Source organism: Ruditapes philippinarum, unplaced genomic scaffold (assembly GCF_026571515.1).
Source record: "Ruditapes philippinarum isolate M1 unplaced genomic scaffold, ASM2657151v2 ctg5680_1_1_1_1, whole genome shotgun sequence".
NCBI lineage: Eukaryota > Metazoa > Mollusca > Bivalvia > Venerida > Veneridae > Ruditapes > Ruditapes philippinarum.
Genome location: NW_026863310.1, coordinates 100,050 through 127,123, shown reverse-complemented (window position 1 = coordinate 127,123; position 27,074 = coordinate 100,050). Strand labels below are relative to the sequence as shown.

Here is a 27,074-nt window from a genome sequence, read left to right as displayed (position 1 = left end):
TGACTTAAAATATTTGTAAATGTAATGATATATCTGCATTTTAATATGTGTATGTTTGTAAATACTGTATACATCATCATGTTTATAATCATAAATATGCCAGTATAAAATCTTGAATCGTTGTTTAGTTAAGTGTTCTTTTAAAGCTGCATTTTATAAATACGTAAAAATATTCTACTGTTGACCTTATAATTTAGAATTCTTTTAGTTCTGTTAACCTTTTTAAAAAATTATTGTTGTAAATCTGATTAAATGTTATTCAGTGATTATTACCACATGGTAAACACTAAAGTTTTATACAAATTTTAAAATGCTTATGAATACTGTAATTAGGTGGTGCATGTGTACATGCAATCAAAACGTCACAGTCATGCTTGATAAACTTTCAAGAAGCAAAAGTTGCAAGATTCCCACGTCTAATCCAGGTGTGCAAACAAGAATTAACCATTATAGATTCACAATGCACTTGGCCAATAAAAGAAGCTATGCTGAAATATAATGCTGAAATATACCGCTAAATTAGTAAAAAAAAATTGATTTATACTGTCAGACATTGTTTTTGCCTTTGCCGTCCGTCCTGTTGTCTGATTCGTTAGTGCGTCTGTCCGCATTAAGCTTGTCCGCCCTTCACAGGTCAAACTACTGGTAGGATTTCACCCAAACTTGAAAGGAGTGATCAGTACCATCCCTAAGTGTGCACATCACCGGCACGTTCCGCTTTGCTTAACAAAATGGCCGCCAGACCTTAAAATAGAGAATCTCATGTCCGGTCCTTACAGGTCAAACTACTGGTGGGATTTCAACCAAACTTTACAGAAGTGATCAGTACCATCCCTAGTTTTGCACATCACCGGCACGTTTTGCTTCGCTGCACAAAATGGCCATCAGACCTTAAAATAGAAAATTCTTGTCCGGCCTTGACAGGTCAAACTACTGGTGGGATTTCAACCAAACTTTACAGGAGTGATCAATACCATACCTAGTTGTGCCAGGACAGGCACATTCCGCTTTGCTGAACAAAATGGCCGCCAGAGCTTAAAATACAAAATTCTTGTCCGGCCTCGACAGGTCAAACTACTAGTGGGATTTCAACCAAACTTGACAGGAGTGATCAGTACCCTCCCTAGTTGTGCAAATCACCGGCACGTTCCGCTATGATGCACAAAATGGCTAAAAATAGAAAATTATTGTCCGGCTTTCACAGATCAAGCTTCTGCTGGGATTACAATGAAACTTCACATGAGTGACCATAGTTTGGGAGACATGTTTTTTGACAAAAACCCTTCTAGTCATTATTTTACTGAAATTTCGATGTTTTGGTCTTAAAAGAATTTTGGAAATAAAAGCCGAAAACTGTAAAGGTGTTAAAGCAATTTTACTGATTAGACTAGGCCCACAATTGCTCTGCATACATTAGTTTGAAGTGACACGGTTTACACCAAAATATGAGCACTAGTACTGACCTTCCCATCGTCGGATACCCATGGCTGAACCATTAACATTCATCACTGATTGCATGTTATTTGACATGTTTATCAATTGTGGGTATCCGACGATGTGACCTTCAGTAAACTGGTTGATTACATATCTCTCATTCTGGCAGAATTTTTATCTTGAACGAGGGTAAAATTTAATGCTCCATGAACGGCTCAAAATAAGCAGCTTCTAAAGAAGGCTTAAGAGTTTTCATTATTAACAGATTGGCTATTCATATCATTGTTTGAAATGCTTTTAAAGTCAGTTGCATTTTCAGCTCGTAGATTAAAATATGACCCTTGGCCAAATCTGTTGTTTTCACATAAAAATGAAAATGCTGAGGCGATTATATCAAGCCATGTTCTTAACATGTTGAATTTCTTAAATGGACTTTTCCAGCTTCCTGTTTTAGGGACTGTCAATAATTATCAATTGTAGTGATATCAAGATGAAAATTTTGAAGTGAGCCAACAGACCTGACAGGCCTGGTCAGACTACATGGACGAGCAGGCTGGGGGACCAGGTTGGTAAGACTACATGGATGAGCAGGCTGGGGGACCAGGTTGGTAAGACTACATGGATGAGCAGGCTGGGGGGATCAGGCCTGGTTAATCTACATGGACAAGCAGGCTGGGGGGATACTTTTTAAAACTTTTTGGTATACTCAAATTTTCATACAAACAACAAAAACAAGCTGAAAAATTATCAAATTTTATTAATATCAATATCTAGCAAAATGGTATATTATAAAAAAAAAGTCAAACCAACACATTTTGTATAAATTAAATGCGTAGAAAAAATGGTCCATATATTATAAGAATATTTTAAGACAAAAATTTTTGAAAAATATTAAATACACACACAGTAACACCTGTAAATATGATACCATTTCCAGTCAAGCCAAATTTTGTTCCTGTTTGTGTTTACACCATTTTCTGATAAATTATAATTTAGATATAGAAAAATAAGTGCCATTTCTATGTTGTACAATATAATAATAAAAAAGTAAAATAACATGAGAAAGATAATAACCAGGCCCTGATGTTATAAAACTATTTTCATTGGTCAGCGAATATTCCGAGCTTGTTTCCAACCAATCATATACCTGGGATCTTGATTCTGAGCAGAGAAAATTTCTTTAATAACCTTTGACTGTACTGGTGTCACATTGGAAAACAAGGGAGCAGACTCTTTAACCTTTAGGCCACACCAATCTTTAGGCCACGTCCATATTTTCTATATATCAGAAATGGTCTTAAAAATGTTACTAAGCTATTTGGATGATCCCTTTACAATCATTACCATAGTGCAATAACCGGTTAATTCCAGGTATCAAATTTAGAAGTACCGTTACTGCACTAAGGTGACACAATGTTCTTAAAGACATGTTTGGCCTATATTTTTTATCAAATGACAATTTGAGTCAATTTGGTTCTGTATATCTTAAGCGAGATTCAGACTCACACCAGCAAGGCACACAAGATGAAAGAGTTTATCATTTTATAAAATTATCTTTTAAAACAACAGGCAAGTTAATATATACATGTAGTAAATGCAATCATCATAGTAATAGCAAACAAATGTTTAAAAAATCCAGTCTATATGACCATAGTTTATATATTTGCAGAATAAAGATTTTATTTTGAGAGATTATATGGTCAAATTTAAATTGTTAAGTCATATAACCCAGAGCCACTTGGCACGGATTATTATGATATTTGCAGCATAGATTATTTTTACTGGTTATATGACCAGACTTATTGACCATAAACTGTTAAGTTATATAACCCAAAACCACTTGGCAAAACAATATAATTACATTTGCAACATAATTTTTTTACTATTTATATGGCCAAATTTAAACTATTGTTAAGTTATATAACCCATAACCACTTGACAAGGATTGTTATTTCATTTGCTGCATGGATTTTTGACTGGTTATGACAAAAAATTTAACTGTTGATGACTCATGTAACCCGGAACCACTTGGCAAGGATTTTATAGCAAGCAACATTTTATATATGACCACATAACATGTTTTAAATCTTAATTTTGAATCTGTAATTCTTTAAGATATAGAGGATATTCATTGTGGTATGAAAATTATCATATTTCACTTTGTGGCTACAGTCACTCATGAAATATTTATTTTCATACCACTCGATGAAAATAAATCCTGTATTTATAGAAAAAACTTGAATTTCTTGTTTATTATATACATTTTTTTCTTTTTTGACACATTAATTTGAAAGACATTTCCTTAAATTTTGTACACAGACTGAATTCAGAAGAAAATTCCGGCATAAGACACCACTGAAAGTAAGGAAAATATGTTTCACCGCAGTGAAAAATAATTTTTTTACAGTTAAAATACGGAAAATGTATTATGAAAATACATAATTTATTTTATTTCATCAATATTTCATTCATATGTATATAATGAACATGTGTATGTTATTTTCAGGAGAAAAATAAAAAAAAATATTTATAAATAAATATCAGCTGTGAATAAAGATAATATAAACATTTACATATATCTAATGATAATGTATGCTAAAAACATGTAAAACATGTAAAATCAACATTTCTTATATCTTGTTACTTTAAATCTCAAAATCACCTTCTGCTTGTTAGGAAGTATAAAATAATATATGTACATAAAATAAGATTATTAATTTCAATTGGACGGAATAAAATATAGAAAATAAACAATGTAAAATTCCTAGGAAATGCTATAGGCTAATAATTCAGATCTATATGTATTTCATAGTATAATACATAAAAAAATAGAAATACCCTGTTTATATATAAAGTGTTATCAGTACGAAAAAAAGAAGAGAAAATAAAATTCAATATCTATATCAATACAGATCTAAGGTTTATAAACCAAGGACATTATGTAACGAGATAAGTAACTTGAGATTACTGCAGTAATATTATTTGGTCCAATCATAAATGATAAAGAGCGACTTCCAAATTCCAGACAAGATGCCGATGCACCAAGGTAATCAAGGTCTGGTCTGTTTCCATGGTTGAAAGCAGAGAGCCAAGGTTATTGTAATAGCTCTTAGCAGGATAACATATAAAAGCACTCGTGAATAAAAAGGCAAAATGAAAGAAATGCAAAATGAAAGAATAATCATAAAACGCTTTAGAATAATTTTTTAAAAATTAAGAAAAGAAATAAAGAAATACAACATGTCAACACCAGTGCAGGTTGAGTAATTTAATATTCTACCGGTTTCGGTTCTTAATGAAAATATCATCTTCGGTTCTTAACAAAAATATTATGTTCGGTTCTTAACAAAAATATTATCTTTGGTTCTTAACTAAAATATTATCTTCGGTTCTTAACGAAAATATCATCTTCGGTTCTTAAAGAAAATATTATCTTCAGTTCTTAACAAAAATATTATCTTCGATTCTTAAAGAAATTATTATCTTCGGTTCTTAACAAAATTATTATCTTTGGTTCTTAACGAAATTATCACCTTCGGTTCTTAACAACAATATTATCTTCGGTTCTTAACAACAATATTATCTTCGGTTCTTAACAACAATATTATCTTCGGTTCTTAACAAAAATATTATCTTCGGTTCTTAACAAAAATATTATCTTCGGTTCTTAAAGAAATTATTATCTTCGGTTCTTAACGAAAATATTATCTTTGGTTCTTAACAAAATTATTATCTTCGGTTCTTAACTACAATATTATCTTCGGTTCTTAACAAAAATATTATCTTCGGTTCTTAACAAAAATATTATCTTCGGTTCTTAACAAAAATATTATCTTGGGTTCTTAACAAAATTATTATCTTCGGTTCTTAACGAAAATATTATCTTATCAAAATCTAAGGGAGACAATCAACATGCCACCACTGGTTTTGTTTAAGGAAATCTATTTTCCACTGGATTCAGTTCTACATCAAATTTTCATCAGGATAAATGTAGCCCTAGCTCTATACTAGTGGTAAAAGCTAATCACATCCAGTGTTATCAGCCTTAAATATAATGTTATACGGAATTTTTTGATTATGTACATTCATATACTTCCAAGTAGTAATGATATAAAATAATGGTAAAAGAAAAAAACAGTTCAAAGATGTATAATGAATTTTGATAGAAAATTTTGATTTAAGCAAAAAGCTGCGAAGCATCTAAGATTTGCAGACAGGAATAAAAAATCTTACGTCAAAAATAAAATATCAACTAAATATTAGTTCTTCCAGCCTTACTTCTGACATTCCTGATTACATAACAGCAAAATAGAACTCAAACTTAATTCCACTAAAACACTAAACATCTATCCCACAATAGAATGCATATTATATACAGACAATAATTAATGTAATAAAATCTTAACTCTGTACAAAAAAAAAAGAAGGAAAAAAGTATAAAATAAGTATTTAAACATAAAAACAATTACCAACAAACAAAACATTACCCTGTTAATAAATAAAAAAATCATATTTCAGTAAGTTCTTGTTTAACACCACAAAACAACAAATGTAAAAATCATGTCGTACCCTATACATATTTTAATATCAATGCAAGTATTTTTGTTTTTGTTTTTTTTTAAAGAAAAAAAAACATAAAATAAAATAAACAAGTGTTCAAAATAAAATATACAGCTAATATCATAGGAAGATAAATATAAAACAAGAAACATGGCAATGCCATGAAACCAGGTTTTCAATTATCACCATTGTAGATAAATATGTTGTATTTGAAATACAAATACAAGCAACAAACAATGTAACTATGTGCAATGTAAAACATGAATAATGTAGGAGGAATTGCCACTGAAGAAGTGTTCACTATAATATTATGTATAAGGAAAAAAACAAAGGGCCATAATTAGGTCAAAAACTATCCAATCACAAAACCCCGACAATATGTGCCAGGGTGCTTGATGACAAAGCTTCTGTGAAAGTTTGAACAAAATCCGTTGAGAAATGTAGGACGAGTTCAGCACAGAAGAATTTGTTCACTATAATTATATTGATAATTCTGTATAATGAAAAACAAGTTACAAAGTAGACATGAAATAATATATCATATCTTTTTTAAATTACCTCCAAAGATGATATGACCTTTGACTGCCAAATCAAGTTAAAATCATGTAAACAGGATTTTCAATGTTAATGTCACTGTGACCTTGACCTTGGAGCCAGCCATGCGGAACATGCGTTCTGCACGTCATCTTGATGTGGTAAACATTTGTCTGAAGTTTCATCAAAATTCTTCAAAGGGTTGAAGAGTTACAGAGCGGACAGGATTTTCAATGTTAATGTCACTGTGACCTTGACCTTGGAGCCAGCCATGCGGAACATGCGTTCTGCACGTCATCTTGATGTGGTAAACATTTGTCTGAAGTTTCATCAAAATTCTTCAAAGGGTTGAAGAGTTACAGAGCGGACAGGATTTTCAATGTTAATGTCACTGTGACCTTGACCTTGGAGCCAGCCATGCGGAACATGCGTTCTGCACGTCATCTTGATGTGGTAAACATTTGTCTGAAGTTTCATCAAAATTCTTCAAAGGGTTGAAGAGTTACAGAGCGGACACAATTTCGTTTGACGCCCGCCCGCCCATCCGCCCAGCCGCCCATCCGCCCATCCGCCCGCCATACCCCAATCTAATAACCAGGATTTTCAAAATTGAAAACCTGGTTAAAAACTGGTGTAACTTTCCGTTATAATAATGCTACTACCCTAATAATTTATTCAGCTTATGTCACAATTAAACAATTTTTTTTCATATCTTAAATGTAAAATAATATCACAAATTAACAAAATTACCCTGTTAATAATAAGAAAATGATATTTTGGTAAGTTCTTGTTTAACACCTCAAAACAAAAAATGTAAAAATAACGTTGTACCCTTTACATGTATATACATGTATTATATAAAACGCGAACCAGATGTTTCGCCTATATATACAGAAGGCTGATGTAAGATTCTTGTCATGTCATGAATCATTAACATGAAGTAATTAAAATAAAAATGACAGTTTTTCTGTTTTAAAAAATTAATATGACAATTTTTGTGTTCTAGAATAGACTAAGAGTGACAGTTGTGTTCTAGAATAAAATCAAAGTGACATTTTTTGTGTTCTTAAATAAATTAAAAATGACAGTTTTTGTGTTCTAAAAAAGAACAAAGTGACACTAATTATGTTCTAAAATAATGTAAAATTGACATTTTTTGTGTTCTAAAAACAAAGTAAAATTGACATTTATTGTGCTCTAAAATAATAAAAAAGTGACACTTGCTGTGTTCTAAAATAATGTAAACTGACATTTTTTGTGTTCTAAAAAAAAGTAAATTTGACATTTATTATGCTCTAAAACAATTTTTGTTCAAGAATAGACTAAGAGTGACAGTTGAGTTAATCAAAGTGACATTTTTTGTGTTCTTGAATAAATTAAAAATGACAGTTATTGTGTTCTAAATAGAACAAAGTGACACTAATTATGTTCTAAAATAATGTAAATTGACATTTTTGTGTTCTAAAAACACAAAGTAAAATTGACATTTATTGTGCTCTAAAATAAAGAAAAGTGACACTTGTTGTGTTCTAAAATATAAAAAACACATACACGTGTTACAGAAACCTTCAGGGGCTAATCAACACATTTTATTTCTTCTATTTTTCAAAAGTCTGACCAAATTTTCTTTAAATCAAAATTAGTTTATCAATAGTACATGTAGTATATTACAGCTATAAAATCTAAATATCTCTATCACAGACAAAATAAATGTAACATAAAAAATATAAATATTTATCACATAAATCGCAGCGCAGGAGTGTAATAAATAGCCATTTAATAAAAACGATATAACACTAGTGTAATAACACTTTGATGTGACGTCATTTGCGCTATATATAAACATAGTGCTAAAGCGCGCTAATGTTGGCCTTACACTATAGGCGCATCATTGAAAAATTACTAATTTTAACAGTTTACTGTTCTTATTTTATATATATGATAAATAGAATATCTTATTTATGTAGATTCAATACTAAATTCATTGAACTCGTTGAATAAAACAATATTATGCTCGCCAGAGGCTCGCATAATATGATTTTATTCAACTCATTCAATAAATTTAAAATTAAACCTACTTTCATTCAATATCCTCTATATATACATGTACATAATGCTTGCATGTATATAGATACTTATATATATACACACTTATATACACTTGGTAATAGGAATGTAATAAAATATAAAAATATTAAATAACTATAAAAGAAAGAAATACATAATGTAGTTTTTATATAATTTGTATAAAAATAGTTATACATCTATGTGCATGAATGTAAACTTATTCATAATTTATTAACACATTAAAGTAAATTGGTCTACAATGTTCATATTTCTTAATAAATATTTCAAATATTTCGTAGAAACAACAGGAATGTATCATTTGAATATTTGTATAAAATATCACTTAAAGAAAGGAATGTTAATGAAGTTGTGAAGTGATTAAGAATGAACATTTATAATGATGAATAATAATATTTTGCTCTGGATCACTATTAGGTCATATATAAATATATGTTATATCGCAATCATGTATCTCACACTTGCCAACAACATTTATAATATAATGCCTCCATGATTTGTCATTATGTCTGAAACTTAAAGGGACTCCACTGAGGTTTAAAAGCCTAAAATCATAACATTTGAATTTCTAACATAAATGAGCTTTGGGCACTTTAAACAGAAATATATGCAAAGATAGTTAAGAAATATACTTTGAAATAAATTGAAAATCGTATTAATATGCTTTTCTTAGACCGATTTGAGTGAAAAGTGTTTAAAAGCTTTCCATTTGGGTCATTTTTTTACAATTTGAATAATTATTCTTGAAAAACAAAGTGCATCATTGATCTGAAACTTTGCACAAAGATAAGTGGTCTAAACCTACATCAAATGGTACATTTATCTGGAAAAAATATTTTCAGTTCCATCATGTCAAAAAACCTCAGGGAGTCCCTTTAATACTATAAAGTGATAATTATTTATTGTATTCCAGACCTTTCATTACAGACCAATTCACTTTGAATGCTGTATATGCAAAAAATGCACTTAAATAACTTTGTATCTTCAGATTCATTATTACAATTCTAACACTCACACAGTAAGGGTAATATTTGCAAATTTTGACACAATGTAATAATATATTTGTCAAGACCTTACAGCTAACATTAACTTCCTTTCCTTCTAAAAAGTTTGTTTATTTAACAATATTGTAACTATTTCAAATACTTCATACACTTTTGTTAAAAAAAAATACAAACATCTGAAGGTTCTTAAAAAAGAATATTTATCCAATATATTGTGATATACTTGTTGAAAATTGCACTCTCAATATTGTTTGATATATCTATAATCTATAAAGATACAAATTTACAAAATTCATTAATACTGACTTTAAAAAAAGTATAACATTTTCATCATTACTGAGTATTTTGATTTATGTCAATTGTATAAAAAAAAACAGCTTTATTTGATATATATTAAATTTCTTTTTTTTTCTATTAGTCTCTGATCTGAATCTGTTGTCATACATTTAACTACTCATTCCCAAACAATAAATCAAAAGTTCTAGCCCCCCCCCCCCCCACCCTCCAAAAAAAAAAATGAAAAAAAAAAAAAAATAAGTAAAATAAAAGTAAAAAATTCCCAAACAATTTAAAACGTTTCTGGTTTCAAAACAATTTATCAAGGTTTCTGGTTCAATCTATGAAAATCTCTAGTTCCCAATCAATATATCAAAAGTTCTAGCTACATTACAAACAATTTACTTATGATTCCCATTCCCAAACAATTTATTAATGATTCTGGTTCCTAAACAATAAATTCATGATTCTGGTTCCCAAACAATTAATTAATGATTCTTGTTTCCCAAACAATTAATTTATGATTCTGGTTCCCAAACAATTAATTGATGATTTTGGTTCCCAAACAATTAATAATTCTGGTTCCTAAACAATTAATTCATGATTCTGGTTCCCAAACAATTAATTCATGATTCTGGTTCCTAAACAATTAATTAATGATTCTGGTTCCCAAACAATTAATTCATGATTTGGGTTCCCAAACAATTAATTAATGATTCTGGTTCCCAAACAATTAATTGATGATTCTAGTTCCTGCACAATTGATTGTTGATTCTGGTTCCTAAACTCTGGTTTCCGCACAATTGATTGATGATTTTTCCCAAACAATTAGTTAATAATTCTGGTTCCTAAACAATTAATTAATGATTCTGATTCCCAAACAATTTATGTATGGTCGATTCTATGCTAAGCTGCTGGCTGGTTTCCTGCCTAATGGTTGTATCTGGTTCCCTCTGCTGTTAGGTCTACGGAATGAGTCATGTTCCATCAGATGGCTAGCGTCCAGTGTTGATGGTTTGTTCCCATTACTTGTTTTCGCTAGGATAGGACGTTTATCCTCATCGTGAGCCAGGCCACGATCCTAAGAAAAACAAAATGTGTAAAATGGCAGTTTTCATAAAAATTCTTTGTAACATGTAAATTTGATAATAACTAAAACAATTTCATGTAAAAATGTAAATTTGATAATAACTAAAACAATTTCATGTAAAATGTAAATTTGATAATAACTAAAACAATTTTATATAAAATGTAAATTTGATAGTCAATGGCAATAGCTGAAACCTGAGTAGAAGCACTGATTGTACAAAAACTAGCTGGAGAGCTTCCTTACATAAAACAACAACAACAACAAACAAACAAACTAACGTCCCTACTCATAGGATTCAAACAGACAGCTGTGACATGCAAGTTGTTAAGTCAGCAACAATAAGAACATAGCCACTTGACCATAGACACCACTCAATGAACTAACTAGTGCAGGTGTAAAACATTATATATCATATTACATATGTATTAAAGGCCAATGATAAACTTACTGTTCTAATGTGTACAGAATTTTCTTTCTTCCAGTCCTTTTTCCTTTTCTTATCCTGTAAATGAAGTACAATGTTTATATTAATACAACAAAGCTTATATAGTTCTATAGCATATTAATAATACTTTCTGTCTGCTTTTACCTGTGATGGAGTGAGGGGGTGGGGCGACGGTTAGGTGAAGAGACGATAAGATTAGACACTTAATCTATTCATTCAGGTTCTGTTGGTATAATACATGTACTATATCTTCATCAGGTTATTTACCAGCAAATAATTAAATATTATTTTATAAGTATAAGTCTCTCTTCCAAAGGAAATAACTGTTTCAAATTCAAAATAAAGTAAATCAATTACAATAATGCAGCAGATCAATTACAACAAGAAATTTCGAACGACACATATGCCCCCCCCCCCCTCGGGCCCTCCCACTCACATTACTGGTTATTTTGTTATAGAAACTTGCCATAAATGGGTACATGGAAGTGTTTATTTATGCGAAAAAGATAAACCATTCTGGCATTTATGGCACTTGTGACCCTGACCTTTAACCGAATTACCCCAATAGGGGTCATTTAATAGTTATGACCTATCAACATGTGAAATATAAAGAATTTGTATTAAAAAGTTTTCAAGATAATAAGCGGAAACTGCCCTGACATTTAAAACCCTAGTGATCTAGACCTTTGCCCTAGTGACCCCAAAATCAATAGGGGTCATCTACTATAGATGACCAATCACTATATTAAATATGAAGACTTTGTGATGAATAGCTCGGAAACCATTCTGATATTTAAGGCCCCTGTGACCTTTTTCTTTGACCTAGTGACCCCAAAATTAATAGGGGTCATCTACTAGTTACAACCAATCATTTTATTAAATATGAAGACTTTGTGATGAATACTTTCCAAGATTATCAGTGGAAACCATTCTGATATTTAAGGCCCCTGTGACCTTGACCTTTGACCTAGTGACCCCAAAATTAATAGGGATCATGTACTAGTTACGACCAATCACTATGTGAAATATGAAGACTTTGTGATGAATAGTTTTCAAGATAATCAGGCTAAACCATGTGGTCTACCGATGGACAGACCGACTGACCAACCTTCCGACCGACATTAGCAAAACAATATTCCCCCTCTTCTTGGAAGGGGGCATAATAATTCAGCAAGTAAAGTGTTAAGTTACAGGCCAAGGAGGACAAAATCATTTAATAAAGTCAACAGTGTAAAACTTTTTTCTAGGTCAATCTCAGATGGAAGTAAAAGAAATGACACTTACTATACACCAGACTATGATACACAGTGGTATATACAAAACCAGGGAAAATCCTGTTACACATGCCACCATATTTGTCTTGAAGGCTTCCACTGAAAAATAAGAAACAATATGATTGGGAAAAATGGAAGAAAAGTTATAAAACCTCATTAGATCTACTTTTTTTTGTAAACTGTCTACAGCAGAAATTGTTTGTTTAATTTCTAATTTATCTATTCACTCACTGTTTATTGTTTTAGGGGTGAGGGCGTTAAATTTAAGGGGAACGGTGGCCTAGTGGTTTGTCTGCCTCTCAACCCAGAGATCATGAGTTCGAGCCCTACTCGGGTCATGACCATGTTTCTTCACCTACACCAGTACTGGTTGGACTCGAAAGTGATTAATATAAGTTGCAAGAACTTGTTTCGCAATCAAGCTTAAATAAATATGTTTAAACCAAATTTACAGAATCATATTGTTCAAACCTTTTCCTGATTTTTTTTTTGCGCCCACATTTAAAAACATCTACTTTGGTCATATCTTGGCAGCGGATCAACCAAACCAGCATTTTCATGGCTTACTAACCAGTTATTACCAATTTATCTGTTAGTAACGGACTAGTAATTGACCATGCTTTTGAATCAGCAAAGAGAGGCAAATGACTGTTAAATGCAACGCAAAATCAGTAATCATGGTGAAATTTCAACTCGCCAAAAGATCAAACTGGCATTAACTGAATTACAAATTGGAAGCTCTCCCTTGCCAACATGGATGCTCTCCCTTGAATTACAAATTGGACGCTCTCCCTTGAATTACAAATTGGATGCTCTCCCTTGAATTACAAATTGGATGCTCTCCCTTGAATTACAAATTGGATGCTCTCCCTTGCCAACATGGATGCTCTCCCTTGAATTACAAATTGGAAGCTCTCACTTGAATTACAAATTGGATGCTCTCCCTTAAATTACAAATTGGATGCTCTCCTTTGAATTACAAATTGGATGCTCTCCCTTGAATAACAAATTGGACGCTCTCACTCAAATTACAAATTGGATGCTCCCCCTTGAATTACAAATTGGATGCTCTCACTTGCCAACATATTTACCTTATCAAGTGGAGAAATAGCAGCATATTAGCCAATTAATGATCAGATTAACCACTTAAATAAGACCTGTTTAACATTAGAAAAAATAAATAGTGATGACATTCAAATCACAGTACATTATTATTGTTGCTGAGGCATGTTTGCTCTAGAAAGGTTTAATTTATTGTCAACTCTTTCAGGAAAGAATTAAAGATATTTTTGTAAGGGGGTACTAGATCTACTTTATAAAGTGGTCTTTTGCAGAGGCTGCAATTGTTATTGCTTTACAAAGACCTGCTCTGGAGAGGTTACAAAAGGTTAAAGGTTTGATAAAGGTTGCTAAGCAGAGATTGAAATAGAAGGGTCCTCTCTTGTTATGGTACTTGACATACTGGGGAAAATGTGTTGATTTTATACAGTAACCTAGGCCTTCATTTTGAAAAAAAAAAAAGTGCAAAAAGCAAATTTCAGAGAAATTTGTTTCACTCTGGGCAAAAATGACAATTATGCATTATAAATACTATCAAACCATGTTATATTTACAATAAAACACTTGAACACTAATGTTATTTTAATGCTAATTGGTGTACAAAAAAAGAAAACAAGAGCACCGCTAGGCGGAGCATTATATGCCCGAAAATGTTTTTTTTTTTAGTAAGGATGAAGCATTTGTAAGACATGGGAATTAGCTGTTCATCCTATAAAATTTTACAGATGTAGGTTGATTAATACTTAAGTTATTAATAAGGACCTTAACCTTTGACCTTGTGACCCTAAAATCAATAGGGGTCTTCTACCTTATATGGACAATCATCCTAAGGAGTTTGAATATTGTGGGCCAAATGGAACTTCAGTTATGCTCCGGAAACTGTTTTCAATTTTAAGGTGACCTTTGACCTTTTGACCCCAAAATCAATAGGGGTCTTCCACCCAATATGGACAATCATCCAAAGAAGTTTGAACATTGTTGGTCAAATGGAACTTAAGTAATGCTTCGGAAACTGTTTTCAGTATCAAGGTAAAAGTGACCTTGACCTTTGCCCTTTTGACCCCAAAATCAATAGGGGTCTTCTACCCAATATGGACAATCATCCTATGAAGTTTGAACATTGTGGGCCAAATGGAACTTAAGTTATGCTCCGGAAACCAAATTGCTAACGGACAAATTGCTAACGGACGGAAACTGTTTTCAGTATTAAGGAAATAGTGACCTTGACCTTTGACCTTTTGACCCCAAAATCAATAGGGGTCTTCTACCCAATATGGACAATCATCCTATGAAGTTTGAACATTGTGGGTTAAATGAAACTTAAGTTATGCTCCGAAAATGTTTTCAGTTTTAAGTAATAGTGACCTTGACCTTTTGGACCCCAAAATCAATAGGGATCTTCTACCCAATATGGACAATCTTCCTATGAAGTTTGAACATTGTGGGCCAAATGGAACTTAAGTTATGCTCCCGAAACCAAATTGCTAACGGACAAATTGCTTACGGACGGAAACTGTTTTCAGTATCAAGGTAATAGTGCCCTTGACCTTTGACCCCAAAATCAATAGGGGTCTTCTACCCAATATGGACAATCATCCTATGAAGTTTGAACATTGTGGGTCAAATGGAACTTAAGTTATGCTCCGGAAACTGTTTTCAGTTTTAAGGTAATAGTGACCTTGACCTTTGACCTTTTGACCCCAAAATCAATAGGGGTCTTCTACCCAATATGGACAATCATCCTATGAAGTTTGAACATTGTGGGTCAAATGGAACTTAAGTTATGCTCCGGAAACCAAATTGCTAACGGACAAATTGCTAACGGACGGAAACTGTTTTCAGTATCAAGGTAATAGTGACCTTGACCTTTGACCTTTTGACCCCAAAATCAATAGGGGTCTTCTACCCAATATGGACAATCATCCTATGAAGTTTGAACATTGTGGGTCAAATGGAACTTAAGTTATGCTCCGGAAACTGTTTTCAGTTTTAAGGTAATAGTGACCTTGACCTTTGACCTTTTGACCCCAAAATCAATAGGGGTCTTCTACCCAATATGGACAATCATCCTATGAAGTTTGAACATTGTGGGTCAAATGGAACTGAAGTTATGCTCCGGAAACCAAATTGCTAACGGACAAATTGCTAACGGACGGAAACTGTTTTCAGTATTAAGGTAATAGTGACCTTTGACCTTTTGACCCCAAAATCAATAGGGATCTTCTACCCAATATGGACAATCATCCTATGAAGTTTGAACATTGTGGGTCAAATGGAACTTAAGTTATGCTCTGGAAACCAAATTGCTAACGGACGGAAACTGTTTTCAGTATCAAGGTAATAGTGACCTTGACCTTTGACCTTTTGACCCCAAAATCAATAGGGATCTTCTACCCAATATGGACAATCATCCTATGAAGTTTGAACATTGTGGGTTAAATGGAACTTAAGTTATGCTCTGGAAACCAAATTGCTAACGGACAAATTGCTAACGGACGGAAACTGTTTTCAGTATCAAGGTAATAGTGACCTTGACCTTTGACCTTTTGACCCCAAAATCAATAGGGATCTTCTACCCAATATGGACAATCATCCTATGAAGTTTGAACATTGTGGGTCAAATGGAACTTAAGTTATGCTCCGGAAACCAAATTGCTAACGGACAAATTGCTAACGGACGGAAACTGTTTTCAGTATCAAGGTAATAGTGACCTTGACCTTTGACCTTTTGAGCCCCAAAATCAATAGGGATCTTCTACCCAATATGGACAATCATCCTATGAAGTTTGAACATTGTGGGTCAAATGGAACTTAAGTTATGCTCCGGAAACCAAATTGCTAACAGACGGACGGACGGACGGACGGACAGACGCCAGGGGGTATAACATAATATGGCCTTTCGGGCATATAAAAAAGTATGACTCCAATTGTTTAGGTGCAAAATGCTGGAAAAAGAATTGAATTGGTTACCACTTATGTAATAAGGAAGCATCACTTATTCCCCATTGCTGCTTGTTTTACTCATTAATTTACGGATTTTGGAGTAAAAATTTTTGGGTAATTTTTGAAGTCAGATATTGTTAATTGCAGTCTATGCGAAAGTCAATTTTTTTTCCAGGCCACAAGGACCGAGACCCTTAGGTTTATTTCCGGCCCGGATGATATTTTTCCGGCCCAGACATTTCAAGCATTATTTTATAATAACTCGGTTGAATGTAAAAATGATTGTCTTTCTTTAAATTAGTGAGACTATCAATATAGAAACATAAGAAGATGCTGACCAATTGAAATAACTTAAGCAGGGTTCTCACTAGGTTTTTAAAAAGAGGAGTCCTTGGACTCCCAAGCACAGAAAAAGCTTTTTATTCAGGAAAATGGTAGTATGTCCCAAATGGAATACATTGAACCATAAAAGTGATTGAAAAGATTTGAAATATAATTTCAAAAACCCTACATCATCAGACCATTATGCTGTTTTCTTCCAGATTCACTCCACACACCCCCCTCCCTAGCCTGGGATTCAGGCGTTGATATTTTTTTGCTTATTCATAACTTACGCGCTATTTCATACTCGATCGTCATAGATAACACAACATCTCTGGTTTTGAAAGTATCAAGTGTCGATTCGCCGAACAGAAGCACATAAAAATCGACAGACTGGAACCCAGGCTACCCCCTCCCATCAGAAAATATTCATTGTATGTGACAAACACATATACTGGTAAATACCTCCATCTCAACTAATGTGAACAATATATTTAGTAATTTTAATTCTTAAACTACATTTAAGTGTTATTACACACATTTTAACAAAACAAAGTTTCCTTTTAGTTACGATTTTTTAATGATAAAAAGCGGCATCGCGAAAATATGTGACAATTGAAAATTTGTCTGTTTCCTGCAGAAACATTCACAATTCTACTTGTTGTTGATTTTGATTATATTAGATTAAATATTTTTTGATTATTTTAAGATTGTTACTCATCGGCTATTTCAATAGGCATCATAAAACAAAATTTTCAAATCTGTAATTTACGGCAAAATTTACCGTTGTTGATGAAACTTTTTGAAGACAGAGCTGACTGGTATTTATTTGACAGGTACAAAATAGATCTAAGGTTGGTCAATATCTTCTTTAATAAATTCTTTGCATCACCGGGTACTTTTTATCAATCATGTCATTGATATTTTTGACTTTTTAAAAATTTTATTCGGACATGAGGACTGACGGAAAGGAATTTTTCTCGGACCGCATGATTTTTATTCAGCCAGGGCCGAGGACCGACGGACTTTCGCACAGACTGTAATTGGGAATAGTCCTGTTTTCCTAAGGGACAAAAACACACTAAAGAGGTAATTGCTTTACAAAGATTAACAAAGGTTTATTAAACAAATCTTTAAAGAAATCAGAAAGATCTTCTTTTTTTTGTAATAATAATTGACTATCATTTTATGGATAGTGTAAATAGAAATGCAACTTTATTTTATCATAGGTTCTATGCATTATGTTTAAAACAATAAGCAAGTAATTTACCTATCAAATCAATGGAAATTTCATCTATTAGATCCCATAACCTTCCAACAAGATCAGTTGTCACTTTGTTACACACACCCTGAAAATATAGAAAAATATAACTGGTATAATAAATAAAAATTTAACATAAATTAATTTATTTTTTTTAAATTATTTTTATCCCATTTAAAATGTTTCTGTTATCATATTCTAATAAAATGCCAAGTTTAAAAAAGTTCTATTGAACAGTTTTAATTTTGCCTATAATTGTGTCTATATGAAAACTCTGGAAAACGTTTTTAATTCCGAAATACTAATAACTAAATGGATTCATTTCAAAGGGTTGTAGAGTAATTAGGATGAAATCTAAAAGCTAGAAAGTCAAGACTAGACATTGCTCCTGGTATTTGGAAAATAAAAAAACACGCTTATATCACAGTTTACTTTTTGTTTTCAGCAAGTTAAAAATCAAAAATAACGAAAGAGTGTTCCAAATTGACATACATGTGAACTGTCCCACTTTAAACCGGAAACTCCCACTTTCTGCAGCCATATTTTCAAAGATTTTTCTTAAAATAAGGGGTATTTTCACAAATAAAAGAAATATCCCTCTTTTTGATGTCAGAACTTTCTTCTTTGTTGTTTACAAATTTTAAAACCTTCCTCTTTTTGAAGAAAAACCTCCCAAATGATCATCAAAAAAAGTTCTCATGTATGAATTGGAGGCACGGCAAAGTCAATATACAAATAAAATAGTTAATTAAACATATCTATACACTACATACAGATTCACAGTAACCTTGGACACATGACCTTCCATCCGGTAACAGATAGGATCCTTCAACCTGACATTGTCCATTTATTATACAGCATCTCTTACATGATGTCTCAACTAGAGAGGGAAAAAAACAACAAATTTCAGTTTTAAAGTTAGCATAAGCTTATCTGTAAAGAAAGCTTTAAGCTTATTTGGACCCAATTTCAAGCTCACTTTATAAAGCCAACCAGTACTGGTGAAATATAAGGAAATATGGTTATGGCAGTGAAGTCCTAAAACACAACAATTAGTTAGTGCACATTTTATAATTTCCATTAGGCTTTTTCATTCTTCTATAGCAGGGGCTGGTTTAGGGGGGCTGCTTCGCCTTTCACTAATCATAGAGTGAAGTTAATCAGTAAATAACATGCCCATAAATTTTCATCAAAAACAAAATTACACAAAATAAGTTCAACAGTAAATGTGGATCTAATGTTAAATAAATTAAGGAGCAATCTTGTACAAAACAAAACAGTGTGGTGGCATGGCTGAGTGGTCAATGCATCAAACTAGTAATCTATGGTTCTATAACAGCTTGGGTTCAAACCCTGTCAGGAGCAAGCAATTATTCCCTTGAGCAAGAAATTTGTCACTCACTGCTTAGTACTGGTTAGTTCCAGGAACAGATTCCAAAGTGCTTCTATAAGGTTATCATAAGCCTCCTACACAAGCAAACTAAAACAAAATTGACTTCATTTAATGTTTTTTTTGGTTTGTTTTGGGTTTTATGTCACATCTACACAGTATAGGTCATATTGCGACGTTCCAGCTTTACTGGTGGAGGAAGACCTCAGGTGCCCTTCTGTGCAATATTTCAGGCACGAACAGGCACCCGAGTAGAACCATCGATGTTCCGTAAGCTAGCTGGATAGCTTCCTCACATGAAAGAATCCAAAGTCCCTGTCGGGATTCGAACCCACAGCAATCATGCTGTACAGTAATATACATACCTGTATCACAAACACAAGAGTTTGTACTCAGCATATATTCACAGAATGGTATACATACTCCAGTCTGACAAAAACCTCTGAAATAAAAACAAAATAATTTCTGTAAAATCATTGTTATTTGTGGGGCATGAATTTTCGTGGTTTTCGTGGGTAGGTCAATCCACGAATTTAAGATCCGACGAAATTTTATCCAAACAAATATTTCTTGCCATGTCTTATTCTATATATAACAAACATGCATCTGCTCTTTTCCACCGAATTTTTGTTTAATGAATGCCCAGAGGCAAGGATTAATTTTATAGACAAGCGCTGTGTGATACACATAAAGATATGTACATGCGTTAAGTAAAATTAAGCAATTAAGTTTAAGATTACTTGCATTAGATAATTTACTTTATTTATTTTTTTTAACAAGAAATTGAAAATCCACAAATTTAAGAACCCACAAAAATGCCCATTTTCATAAAACCACGAAATTTCATGCCCAAGAATATAAGTGAATTCACAGTATATCAATTATCCAGCTTGTCATATTCTTATATTAGACTAAATTTGTTGAATAAATTCTGATAAATTTTTCATACTGGATCAAGTTTGATATAAATTACATCTGTAACTTTCTTATATTGCTAAATTCTAATATTTGACCAAGTTTTGTAAGAAATTAACCTTCATAATTATAAGAAGAAAATCAATAAATTACCCACGCACATCCTAATACATTAAAGTTGACTGAATTTTCAATTGCTAACTTTTAAACATTGGACCATGCAAATCAGGTAAATTACCCCTCATCAATTTTTCATATGGGACCATATATGTTAACTTTCTTATGTAAGACCATGTTAACTTTCATATGTAAAACCATTTTAACTTTTTTATGTAAGACCAAGTTTATTAAATTATCCCTAATTAATGTTTTCATATTGGACCATTTGATAAAATACATAAATTACCCATGTTAAAAACCAAGTTTGGTAAATTACCCCTCGTTAATTTTTTTCATATTTGATAATTTGATTAATTACATAAACTATCCCTTTTCACTTTCTTTTATTAGACCAAATTTGGTAATTTTTTTCATATGGGACCATTTGATAAATTAAATAAATTACCCATGTTAACTTTCATATATAGGTCCAAGTTAGGTAATCAACCTCAAGCTTATTCAACTAAATTTGATAGATCATCAACTGCTGTAGTTATTATAATACATGTATAATACATTAGGTGGTGACGTGTGGTTTTTCTTTGTCCTCCACTACCTCTAGTTTATTATAATACATGTATAATATATCTACCAATTACTCAAAGTACAATAAACAGGACTGATTGATACAAACAAACAGGTAAATCCCTTGAGACTGAAAATAAATTCAGGGAGCACTGAAAATCCTTAAAAAAAACGTAGTTTGAATAATTCAGTCAATGAGCTTAAAACAGTTATTTTGTTGTTGTTTTTTTTTACTTTAGGAACTTTGTATTTATCACTAGAGAATGGTAGAAGAGAAGATCATATATTTACCCCTCTATACACTCTGTACCATCTGGCTTGTTTGGTGGTGTTGGACAATCAAAACTGATACCAGTAATTACAGTTAAGGTAAACTGCATATTGTTATTTAAATAGCAACTATATGTTTTTATAATCATCTCAATTTTTCAACTAAAGCATTTGATTTTGACAATCCAATATAAATCCTGTATTGGACCATGTAGTATCCAATAAATTTCATAATGGACAGTTGAAGAAACAAATAGATTTTTACTTCCTTAGAAAAGACAAAGATGAATTTTAAAACATATAAATAATGATTTGAGATATTGTAAGATGCTTGTAACCTGTAGCAAGTAGAGCTTAATGTGAAATAATTTGTCACAAAAGTAGCAAAATGTAAACAAAGTAGTATTTTGACTTCCATACAAAATACTAAATCACTTGAACTATGATACTATATCTCAAACAAAGTTATGAGTGACAACTCACTATAACAAGTTTATATACAAAAAGGGATGAATGAATATAGGTTTATGAAAGCTTTCTGACTATATGTACTTGAAATTTTATTGCTTATACCCCTATACTTCTTAATCATAATACCACACGTTTTCATTGGATAACCGTGATGTTTATATGGTTTTATATACATGGCTGATGTTAATTTTCCCTCTTAAAAAGGAAGTTTGCTGTTACTGTATTATAAATTTGTTATAAATTTTAAGAAACTTGGCATCTTATATGACCATATATAAATGGTTGTTTACAATATAACACTTGCTTTGCAGCTTGGGTTATATATGCATACAGCCATTTATAAAGAGCCATATAACATGTCAGAAATCTTTATAACTAATATTATAATACTACACGTTTGTAACATAGCTTTTCATTGGATAATCATGATGTTAAGTTTTATATACACGGCTGTTGACTATTCATGAAGAAATCTTACTTTTTTCTCTAAAAAACGATGCTTGCTGTATTATAAATTTGTTATAAAGATTGTTGACAGGTTATATGGCCGTATATAAACGGCTGTTTGCAATAAAACCCTCGCCCAGCGGCTCGGGTTAAATTCACAATAGCCATTTATATAGGGGCCATATAACCTGTCAACAACTTTATAACTAATAATACAATAGCTTACACTCTCAGAAACAGACAGACAGACAAACAGACAGACAGACTATGTGTAGATAAAAGGATATTTGCATGTAGATGCCCCCTGACATAGTCCATCAATATCACTCTGACAAACAAAAGTAGATGATGCTAGTTGACACTGCTCACAACATGCTGAATTTGCTGGGCTAAAAATAGACATTTAAATTTCATGTTTGATTAGCAAAAATACACATTTAAATTTCTGGTTTGATGAAAAAAACAGACATTTAAATTTCATGTTTGATTAAAAAAGTAGACATTTAAATTTCATATTTGATTTGCAAAATTGAAAATATTTTTCAAAATTCATGATTTCTAGTCAAAATGTAATCATTCCAATTGCCTTAGTTGAATTGGATCATAATCATTACAAAGTAGTTTCGTTTTTGGATCATCTAATACCCAAAGTCACATGACAATCACATGGCACAAATTTATTAATAAGCTATGCAAGTTATTGCCATTTTCTTATGTAATGCCTTTTGTTAGTCATTTGTAAAGTTGAAACAGATACATGTACAGGAGACGAAGTCCTGTGCTTTGGAGTTTTAACACGATTTCCTTCAACTTACCGAAGTTCTACTGTACATGTACTCAAATTACTTATATTAATTAACATGATATAAATAGAACAGTTATAAAACAGAAGACCTTACATTAGTCTACTTGCAACAATTTACAGGTATATCTAAATATAATTACTGTACCTGCATTAGCCTACTTGTATACAGGTATATCTAAATATAATTACTGTACCTGCATTGAGCACCAGGTATAAACTGACAGGCATCTGTACAACAGTCTCCGCCCCCAAGTTTCCCTATCAACCCTTCATCACATTCTTCTCCTGGATCTATACGACTGTTACCACATAAAGTAACCTCAGATGCAGCTGTAAGTTATATTAGAAGTAAGATATTAGACCTGCGTTAGGGCTGACATTGATGGAAAATTTTGTATTCATATATCGAATGACAAATATCGACAATACATCGATGTATCTAGATGGCAAAATTACCTCATCCTAGACAAGTAGTTCCATTCTTATATGTGCTAAAATAAAGTTATATTTACTATAGTTCATTCATAAAAACATGCTTAAATGATGTCATTTTGGAGCATGCAACAAATCTGGCCTTGGGCATTTCATACAAGATGAAATGTTTTGGCATGGGGTTAATACTAAAGGGAACACCAGTCGGACGTGCAAGAAATAATATTGAGTGAGACTCAAAAAAGGATTGGAGCACCACACTTAATACCGTGTTCCGGTACATACCGGACACGGCGCTTGAATGATAAAATGCTAAAATCTCGCCTTTTTACCCATCGGAATGAACTTATAAGGGTCTAATTCATCTTTTCACACAGATTTATGTATAATAATGAATAAAAAATGTAATAATCGACAAAAAAAAAGATTTTTGCCTATTTTGTGATCATGATTTCTGCAAGCATCTAAAAAAACAAGCATCTAATGGTAGTGCTCCAATCCTGTATCGAGTTAAATCGAAAAATATTCATACTAAAATAAAATCAAAAAGAGTAGATAATGACATATACCTTCAAAACAGCCGCTAGCTTTATTTCTCAATACAGCACTCATAGAGTTACGACTGCAACTGGAAAACTCCTATAATTAACATGTAAACAAAATTGAAATTATTTAAAGATGAAAAATGCAGTTATTGAGTTAAAACAGTAATCAGTTCCTTGAAAAAACATTATGCAGTGTCACATCTGGAAACCGAACACATATGGGACTTGCAAAAAAGTTCAAACTTTGAAAGTTTTCGGAAGCCTTTTTCAATGTCCAAATTTTGGAAGTAGACTTTGATAAAAAACCAAATTTTACCAGCAAATGGTTTGGAATTCAGAAGTATGAATAACATAGAAAACAGAAGAAGAAATTTCATGACCTTGAAAATTGTTTGGATTTCCAAAGTTTCCAGATATCAAAAGTATCCAGATTTAAGCAGTTTAAGAATTTGGATGATTCCGGATTTTAGAAGTTCTGTATTTCAGAAGTTTTCAGATTTTAGAAGTTCCAAATTTTAGAAGTTTTCATATTTTAGAAGTTTCCAGATTTCAAAAGTTTCATGATTTCAGAAGTTCCGGAATTCAGAAGTTTCCAGATTTTAGAAGTTCCGGAAGTCAGAAGTTTCTGGATTTTATAATTTTCCGGAATTCTGAAGTAACACTATAGTAAAACATGCTTACGTCATTGTTGGTGTCCTCACCAGTAACAGCATAGGCATACATCAGATATTTCCCATCATCAAATATACTAGATGGAGAACAACTGCCTGACGGATCGTGCTCACTTCCCCAATTATGTCCTGTAATTTAATAAACCATAGTCACTCTGTAATTTAATAAATCATAGTCACTACCCTAATTATGTCCTGTAATTTAATACTTCACTATTCACTAATTATGTCATGTAATTCAACAGTATCAGATGAACCATGGCTACTTCCCCAATTGTGTCCTGTAATTTAATAAACCATGGTCACTCCCACAATTATGTCCTGTAATTTAATAAACCATGGTCACTCCCACAATTATGTCCTGTAATTTAATAAACCATAGTCACTCCCACAATTATGTCCTGTAATTTAATTAACCATGGTCACTACCCCAATTATGTCCTGTAATTTAATAAACCATAGTCACTCCCACAATTATGTCCTGTAATTTAATAAACCATGGTCACTTCCCCAATTATGTCCTGTAATTTAATAAACCATGGTCACTCCCCCAATTATGCCCTGTAATTTATTAAACCATGGCCACTACACCAATTATGTCCTGTAATTTAATAAACCGTGGTCACTATACTAATTATGTCCTGTAATTTAATAAACAAAGGTCACTTCCCCAATTAAGTCCTGTAATTTAATGAACCATGGTCACTCCCCCAATTATGTCCTGTAATTAAATAAACCATGGTCACTTCCCTAATATTGTCCTATAATTTAATAAAACCATGGTCACTTCCCAAATTTTGTCCTGTAATGTAATAAACAAAGGTCACTCCCCCAATTATGTCCTGTAATTTAATAAACCATGGCCAATCTCCAAATTATACCCTGTAATTTAATAAACCATGGTCACTACACCAATTATGTCCTGTAATTTAATAAACCATGTCACTTCACCAATTATGTCCTGTAATTTAATAAACCATGGTCACTTCCCCAATTATGTCCTGTAATTTAATAAACCATGTCACTTCACCAATTATGTCCTATAATTTAATAAACCATGGTCACTATACTAATTATGTCCTGTAATTTAATAAACCATGTCACTTCACCAATTATGTCCTGTAATTTAATAAACCAAGGTCACTTCCCCAATTAAGTCCTGTAATTTAATAAACCATGGTCACTCTCCCAATTATGTCCTGTAATTTAATAAACCATGGTCACTTCCCCAATTAAGTCCTGTAATTTAATAAACCATGGTCACTCCCCCGATTATGTCCTGTAATTTAATAAACCATGGTCACTCCCCCGATTATGTCCTGTAATTTAATAAACCATGGTCACTTCCCCAATTATGCCCTGTAATTTAATAAACCATGGTCACTTCCCTAATTATGTCCTGTAATTTAACAGAATCTGATGAACCATACTGATTTTGTAGCAAAGCACACTCTTTTACACATTTCTGTATTCAACCAGTTTCAATTAATGAGCGTATATTTTTTGTTGCTCACAGATACAACAACATGTCCCTGATGGGGTTTGAGCCTGTGCAGCCGGCAATCCTTACAGTACTAGTTGGACATGTTAACCACTCTCACACACACACAGCTGCAAGATGTTTGAAAGATTTATATGTTAACTTTTACTTAAATTGAGACATATCTTGATATTTAAAGCATTTAATAACATATTTTTATTCACAGATAAAAAAGAAAAGCATTTGTGACAATTAAGCCCTATAATATCACATTTATGTTATGCTCTCTTGAAGAATTCAAAATTACAATTATTTTTTTGTGTTTTTATCTAAGCTGCAAATCTGATGTTTAACTGAAAGAAAAAGGCAATACTTACCAAATTCTGTAAGCCATCACATGAAAAAAAAAGATATAAAAAAATCAATAATACCAAGACAACATTCCAGTAAAACATGTTTCACTATAACAGAAAGATATATATCAGATAAGAGTCAGTGTCAATTTACCAAGATCATTATATGAAAATAAAAATTAGGTGAGTGACTGTCATAATTTTACATTGGTTATAAGAATGTCCTTGTTTTTATATAAATATTATAAACCTAGAAACTTACTAAATAGAAGTTCTGCAATCTGACAGATTGATCTAATAGCAGATATAAATATTGGCCATTGCC

General features: G+C 32.1%; 1 protein-coding gene across 1 annotated transcript in view; it reads right to left on the bottom strand.

Moving 5' to 3' along the window:
- Positions 1-10,442: 10,442 nt before the first annotated feature.
- Positions 10,443-27,074, bottom strand: part of LOC132721796 (disintegrin and metalloproteinase domain-containing protein 17-like) — a 35,440-nt gene continuing 18,808 nt past the window's right edge. Inside the window, exons 10-20 of the mRNA XM_060706172.1 lie at positions 24,927-25,045; positions 24,270-24,339; positions 23,463-23,598; positions 22,751-22,852; positions 21,567-21,629; positions 20,042-20,118; positions 19,060-19,166; positions 18,296-18,374; positions 12,713-12,801; positions 11,432-11,485; positions 10,443-10,974 (exon numbers count right to left, since the gene is read on the bottom strand). Of these exons, the coding sequence (XP_060562155.1) occupies positions 10,795-10,974; positions 11,432-11,485; positions 12,713-12,801; positions 18,296-18,374; positions 19,060-19,166; positions 20,042-20,118; positions 21,567-21,629; positions 22,751-22,852; positions 23,463-23,598; positions 24,270-24,339; positions 24,927-25,045 (1,076 nt within the window). The 3' untranslated portion in view covers positions 10,443-10,794. The remainder of the gene's footprint in view (positions 10,975-11,431; positions 11,486-12,712; positions 12,802-18,295; positions 18,375-19,059; positions 19,167-20,041; positions 20,119-21,566; positions 21,630-22,750; positions 22,853-23,462; positions 23,599-24,269; positions 24,340-24,926; positions 25,046-27,074) is intronic.